Below are 7,653 nucleotides of genomic sequence, written 5' to 3'. Positions count from 1 at the left end.
ATTCAAACAAAGAACAAACCAGAAGGTCATGTGTCATTAGTTGGCACAGTATGAAAGCTTCTTTTAGTCACATCAGCGATTTATAAGAAAAGCGTATTATCAGGGACAGGTGTTAGACATAAAACATCCTTAGAAGAGGAAATCTTGTCCTTGGGAACATAAACCTCAAGACAAGTGGTCTCATCTTAGGAACAGAAAGTGTCTCATTGCTATCATGGCCCTTCATCTTTCTAACCCTTTCTTTATCTCATCTAGCGACCAAATATGCCTGACAGTTCTCTGCAACAGTTGAAATACTTTTTTGTACCTCCTTATACAGCAGACACCATGGAGGTTGGGATCTAGCAAGCCTATCCATAAAGTTCAAAGTATAATGCTGTCCATCAACATTAACCCATCTATTCCCTTGCTCATCATATACCCTGTGTATGACAAGGGTTCTGCTGTAGTCTTATATATTCCCATACTGTGCTTCCCTATCCCAGAGCTGTTCCTGAAGAGATAATCTTTTTTTAAATATTTATTTATTGTGTATACAATATTCTGTCTGCGTGCATGCCTGAAGAGGGCGCCAGATCTCATTACAGATGGCTATGAGCCACCATGTGGTTGCTGAGAATTGAACTCAGGACCTTTGGAAGAGCAGGCAATGCTCTTAATCACTGAGCCATCTCTCCAGCCCCTTGAAGAGATAATCTTTGTCTTGTAGATAGACTAACATTATTATAAAAGAGATTGTGCAAAGTCCATATCCCGCATAGCCAGCTACTCAAGAAACCCATCTATGCCTCAGCGGTGGCTAATACCGGGCCATCTGCCACTGACCTCCAGGAAGCCTAGTCACATAGGACATGTAGCTCCCATCCAGCATGACATGTCATGTCACACAGACGACACTGGAGTTGTGGTATGGCAATGTTCTACAATCTGGCCGTGAGGAGCAAGAACAAGCTTGAACTCTCTGACCTTAAGTCAAGATGGAAGTCACTCACTGTGGACTCCCATAATTCTCCCTTTAATTTTTTAAATCTGTGCTTCTGACACAAGACAGATGACTGTCTTTTCAACCTTCCAGACTTGCCTATCACCGGTACACACATTCTACCATGCGTATCCTGTCTTAGCATATACTCCTAAGGCTTCAATACCTCCCAGTAAGGGAGTAAAGGATGACCAAGGTGAAATGGCTTTTTAAAATTGATCCAGGATGTCTTTAGCAGTTTTAGCTGCATCAAATTCCAAATTAGCCTTTTTAATTGAACCAACTCTAAGAACTCATTACCATCATGCCAAATTCCTCTCAAATGAGCTCTAACCTCTTTCTATCCAGTAACACTTTCATTGTGAACAGAAGAGATAACAAACATTAACAGGTTAACAACATAATTCTAGTATGAGTATTAATAATGGACACACAATTGGTTAAATTACAAGTCTCATAATTCTGATTCATTCAAGGGAGAAAAAAATGTTTTTTGTGGTGGGTGAGGTATGAGCAACTCCAGAATTCTGAACCTTTTCCTTACTCAATGAATTTATGCTACCAACTTCCAACGATATTTGAGCTTTTCCAGTTCCCATATACTGAATGCCAGCAGCAAAACCTTTATCCCACTCCTCCTAGTCAGTTTGGGGGGGGGCTCTTCAGTTTGGTTTCCCAACCAGTCCAGCACATTATTTCTCAATTCCAGTGATAGTACACTGAATGTGTGTATACTGAAGACACACATTGCCTCCATAATAGTGTTTAATTGCTCCACTGAGTCTGTTTCCCACAGAGGGGAAACGTCTGAGGCACCTGTTCTCCAGGCCTTCTATTTCAACAGCGATGGAAACTATACTGGTAAAGGTGACCTCCGCGTACCAAGACAAAGTGTGGATAAACTGCCAAACACTCAGAACCACGGATTCATTGTGGAAAAAGATAGGCATTCCTTCTCCAGATCCAGAGGTCTGGTCTATCAAAAAGCCAGGGATCATCAGCCGTCACTATAATCTCCTTCCCTTCCTAGAATGCAGGATGTAATATCAGAGGATCAGGAAACAGGTTCAGAAATCTCACTCCAACTCCTCTGGAGGAGCATCAACAGCCACAATATCATGAGGGCAGGTACTCCTCTGTTCCACACACCACACCAAATGCTCAGGCAGCCATCAAGTTTCTTTTTCTTCCTGTGAAAAAAAAACACAAACATGCCCTCGACCCCATATCAAAGCAGGGTCAGGGTTCTTCCAAAATACAGTTCAAGATTTTTCCCATTTCACCTCAGCAAAAGTCACTTGAGTACCATCATGCCAAAATCTATCCATGGCATACTGCTCACGAGCATCCACATTCAAAAGATTGTAAATAAAAAGGGCATGATTTATACATTATATGCTAAGGATATAACTCATTTTTTTTTATTAAGTTGTATCTTAGATTGCCATGCGACCGCTCAATAGTACCTCATCCTTGAGGATTGTAAGGAATGCCTATTTTATGCTCAATTTACCATTGGGAAGAAAACTGCTGAAATGCTTTACTAATATATCCCGATCTATTATCCGTTTTTATTTTAGGAATCCTCATATAGGAAAAACATTTTAAGCAATGAGCTATCACCAGTTTGTGCAGTGGCCATCAACAAACTTAAATAGACTGTCATTTGCACAGTTTAGTTTCCCAAATTCTGAACATGACTAACATTCATTTGACATAAATGATTAGGAAGAAGGCCTCAAGGATTTACCCCTAAGAAGGCACAGGCAAATACTGTGGGCATATATCACATTCCTTGACAATCTGATGAGCAACTTCCCTGGTAAGATCAAATTGTTTTCTTAAATTTCTATTATGATGAGGAAGGGCAGGAGACTGTTGAGTCAATTCTACCTGGGACAAGGCGGACCATCTGTATTAATATATCAGCCAACGCATTACTGTCCACTAGAGGGCCAGGAAGATTAGAATGAACCCAAATATGACCCACAAAGCAGGGCATTGTTTCTTCCTAACCCTGATCAGGTAGGACACCTGCATTGGGGCTATACAAATACATTCCCATTTGGCTCATAACATCTTGACCCCACAAATTTACAAACAAGTGGGGGAAAATGTATGGTCGAAAAGCTCCTTCATGACCTTCTTCATCTTTCTAGGAAAAGCCCAATGCTACTTTGCTCAGGACTCTGAGTCTGGCCAATCCCTTGCAGTTGTGTAATAGAATCCATCTTTGGCCACACTGAAAGCTATTGACTGGCAGTAATAACACACATCTGCACCAGCATCTAGGAGGTCAGAAAAGCTCTTTCCATTTATAAAAAAAGTGAGTTCTGGGCACTGTGGACCAACAGGCATCAGATGAACCAAATCTAGCCTCTTCTCTTTTACCTCTTGAAACTTGATTTATTGTTTACACTTGGGGAAGTAAAATTAATTGTGCAGATTTCAAGCCCATATTTACCACAGAAATTTGATTAGGCAAGTGGCTCATAACCTTGATTTCTCCTTCATAATCAGCATCAATAACACTGGGAGCAACAAACCCCCTGTGTGGTGGTACTCCTCTCCATCAATAACCCTACAGTGCCTTTTGGTAAAGGCCCATAAACACCAAAAGGGAGGGTTTGCATGCCCATTTGGGAGTTAAAACTGTGCAGAGCGAAGAACTGAGATCCAATTCTGCACTGCCGAGGTACCATTTCCTTGCAGAGGAACAGACTTCTGAAGCACCCCACAACATTGTCTCGGGCCCTGGGGCAAGCCCCTCTGCCCCCTTCCCGGCAGTGGATTCCCATGGGCATCCTTCTTTGATCTACATTCATTAGCCCAATGTTTTCCTCTCTCGCATTTTGGGCACAATCCGGGTTCCTTCTTTGTCCCAACACTTTTTCTCTTATCAGGACACTGCTTGACCTTGTGCCCCATCCGGCCACACCCAAAGCAACTTCCAGAAGAGCCCACAGCTCTCCCTTTTCTCAGGCCTTGATTTCTTTGTTGGAAGAGAATATCCTTAACTGTTTTTCCCTGTAATGCAGCAGCCATAGCTAACCCCTGAGTATATGAAGGCCCAATATCTGAGCAAAGTCGAATATAATCAGAGATGTTGCCCTTGTTTCTATAAGGTCTCAAAGCAGCCTGACAGACAGCATTAGCATTTTCATAGGCTAGCACTTTGACAAATCTATCTTCTGTAACCCCAATTAACCTGCTTGTTGCCTCCCTCAACCTAGAGACAAAGTCCTGAAATAATTCATCAGGTCCTTGTCTTATTTTTGACAAGTCCATGGTGCGCATCCCAGTAGATGGAAGCCTATTCCAGGCCATCTTGGCAGCCATCTCTACCTGGGCATACGCTGGGAGATCAAAATTTAACTGCTGATCTGTTGTCTGATAAATGCCTTCTCCGGCAAGCATATCAAAAGTAATGGAACTTTGCTGGGCCCGATTTCTTGCAGCTGTGGCTTTACATTGTTCCATAAATTCAGCTTTCCACCATAGGTAATACTCTCTTGACAGGCAAGCTCTGGCAATCAGTTTCCAATCCCCAGGGGTCAAGATCATTATAGTTATGTCTTCAAGCAGACCTATTGTAAAGGGTGCAGTGGGCCCATAGAGAGAGCATGCCATTTTTAATTCCTTGAGTTGTTTAAACAGAACCGGCATACGCACCAAAATAATATTGCCCTGTGCATCTCGCTGCTCAATCACTTGGAACATCTGAAACCCTTGCACATCCTCCCCTCTGCTAGCTGCTTCTTTAACACTAGCTTCCAGGGGAGACATATGACTAACAGTGAGTGTTTGCCATACCCTGGGAAGTCTTTGTACCACAGATGGCTCCCCAGGCGGATCTAATCCAGCCATGACAGTAGGAAGAGGAGTGCCCTTCCGAGAAGAGACTTGCAGACTCTCCAGTTTTTGTGAAAGGGAAACCACTAAATCCCTCAAGCCCTTCAGCTCCTCCTCAATCTCATCATCTGGTTTCTGCCCTTTGACATTCACAGTCTGAATCTGGGGAGGTGAAAACTTCTCATTACTGTACCCAGTGCGTTCTTCCTCAAACTCAGCTTCAACAGGATCAAACTGATCATCATCCAACAATTCTGTAAAGGTGTCCGCATCCAGGGGCTCCTTCAGCAGGGCAGAGGGTTTTGTTTCACTTTTAACTGTTTCAGGAGGAAACACCTTCTGCCCTTCAGGGTGCAAATTCAAACTGTCCTGGATAAGTGCCCACAGACTGGGAGCACCAACTGAGACCTTTCCAGGCCCATGCTTGTTAGAATGCTGTTGGATTTTTGCTCCAATTCTCCTCCATGTGTCTGCATCCAAGGTCCTGTGCTTGGAAAACCATGGGCACACCTGCTCGACAAACTCTAAGAATTCTTGTACTTGCTGCTGCTCCACTTCAGCTCCTCTGGCTTTTAAAATATCTTTAATCAAATGTATAAACAGCTGTCTACTATTACCCTGCTCCATGTTTACAATTTTGCTCCAATCACTTGCAGTGTTCTTCCTGAGGTTCCACGTGTGGGTGCCACCTATCAGTACCACCAAGCTTGTCAAACTGAATAGGGGACTGAGGATTAAGAGACAAAAAAACAGAAGACAGAATTAGGACTCTCAGTGAATATGCAGCAGCCCCAAATTATTTCCTCACAGCCCTTTTACATCCAAAGCAAAAGATTTCCTTAACATGGTTCAAGAAACAAACAGGCATACTCATCTCCTTAATACTCAAAAAACCTAGAAACCACACCTTTGGCCAAACATCCTGTTATCTGGTCTTGAGGAGCAAGAATAAGCTTGAACTCTCTTACCTTAGGTTAAGATGGGATGAAGTTACTGTGGGCTCCCACAAGATTAAAAAGATGTTGGAGGCACTTGAATATGAACTAAATGTATTTTGCATAATAAAACTGCCATGAGTTTTTAAGGTAAAATATGGTTTAAACATGAAATGTCTCCCAATCAGGCTTATGTATTGAATACTTAATCCCCAACTAGTGGCACTAGATTCAGGAAATCTTAGGAGACAGTGGAAGAAGCCAGGTGGTGGTGGTGGCGCACGCCTTTAATCCCAGCACTCAGGAAGCAGAAGCAGGTAGATCTGTGAGTTGAAGGTCAGCCTGGTCTACAAGAGCTAGTTCTTCCAGAACAGGTTCCAAATCTACAGAGAAAAACTCTGCTTCAAAAACCAAATCAAAGGAGACAGTGGAAGTAGGTCATGAGAACACAGCTTCAAAGTTATCTATCCTTGGTTCCACGTCCCTTTTTGTCTACATCTGCTATGTGACCTTAGCCACTTACTCCCAGTATCAAAAGAGTCAAGGACTACGAAACTGAATGTCTGTAATCATGACTTCCTCTGAGAGGGAGAGAGCGAGAACAGAGTCCAGCTCTCAGTTCTCAAATCTGCCATGTCTGCGGGCCCTAGACCTCTCCCTCTTGAATGACCACCAGCCAGTTTGAAGACCAGACTACCAGCTGCACCGGATCTGTACCAGGGCTCCCACCCCTACTTAGCACCTGGGCTTTATGTGGATCACCATGATTACTCTTTCTTTAAAATCTACATACAGGCTGGGCGATGGTGGCGCACACCTTTAATCCCAGCACTGGGAGGCCAGAGGCAGGCAGATCTCTGAGTTTAAGGCCAATCTGGTCTACAAGAGCCAGTTCCAGGACAGGATCCAAAGATACAGAGAAACCCTGTCTCAAAAAACAAAAACCAAACAAACAAATCTACATACAGAAACATTAGAGCGTTTGAGTCATGTGATATTATGAACAAAGCCCCCTGACAAGCTTCCTGTTTCTCCCCAGCAAAGCCTCACTCACATCTACCCAAAGGACAGTTTAAAAAAAAACAAAAACAAACAAACAAAAAAAACCAGATGGTTGTGAGTCACCATGTGGTTGCCGGGAATTGAACTCAGGACCTTTGGAAGAGCAGGCAATGCTCTTAACCGCTGAGCCATCTCTCCAACTCCCCAAAGAACAGTTTTAGGACACTTGTCTTTGTGTTAGTCATGACAGCACCCTGACCAAAACCTTCTAGAAGTTTCCTGCTCTAAGCATAGATCTAAGTGTTCTTCACCTTTGAGGAAGAAACACGCTTTGGTTAGACAGGTGGCTCAGTGATTAAGAACACTACCTACTCTTCCACAGGACCCAGGATCAATTCCCAGCACCAGTCACCCTTAACTCCAATTACAGGGATGCCAATGCCTTCTTGTGCCCTCCTTGGAAACCCACCCACATACATGCATGCAGGCACACACAGGCACAGGCACCCCTTTGGGGGAAAACAAAACTCAGATCAAAATTGGTCTTCACGAGAGGAATTCAGAGCTGGAGAGATGACACGGAGGTTCTTGCAGAGAACCCTAGTTACACTGCCAATATCCACATTAGGAGGTTCCAATCTCCCTGTATGTAACTCTGGCTCCAAGGAACAATACTCTTTTGGTCCTTCTAATATCAATACAACTCATATCATAAAAACATACAAATATGATAGAAGAGAAAGTGGGAAGTACCCTACAACAGATGGGCACAGGAAGATCGCTTCCTATGTATAACCCCAGCAGCACAGACATTAAGGGCAACATTGAATAAATGGGACCTCCTGAGACTGAGAAGCTTCTGTAAAGCAAAGGACACTGTCA

At 43.3% G+C, this 7,653-nt stretch overlaps 1 protein-coding gene across 3 annotated transcripts in view; it reads right to left on the bottom strand.

Moving 5' to 3' along the window:
- Positions 1-672: 672 nt before the first annotated feature.
- Positions 673-7,653, bottom strand: part of LOC106144224 (endogenous retrovirus group K member 24 Gag polyprotein-like) — a 41,433-nt gene continuing 34,452 nt past the window's right edge. For 2 of the 3 annotated variants that reach the window (XM_026787126.1, XM_013352096.2), the window contains one exon: positions 673-5,561. In XM_026787126.1, the coding sequence (XP_026642927.1) occupies positions 3,629-5,461 (1,833 nt within the window). In that variant the 5' untranslated portion in view covers positions 5,462-5,561 and the 3' untranslated portion in view covers positions 673-3,628. The remainder of the gene's footprint in view (positions 5,562-7,653) is intronic. The other variant, XM_026787127.1, reaches the window with a different exon arrangement.

The sequence above is a fragment of the Microtus ochrogaster genome, linkage group LG8 (assembly GCF_000317375.1).
Source record: "Microtus ochrogaster isolate Prairie Vole_2 linkage group LG8, MicOch1.0, whole genome shotgun sequence".
Lineage (NCBI taxonomy): Eukaryota > Metazoa > Chordata > Mammalia > Rodentia > Cricetidae > Microtus > Microtus ochrogaster.
The sequence above is the reverse complement of the archived record's forward strand: the minus strand, read 5'-3'. Positions and strand labels throughout refer to the sequence as shown.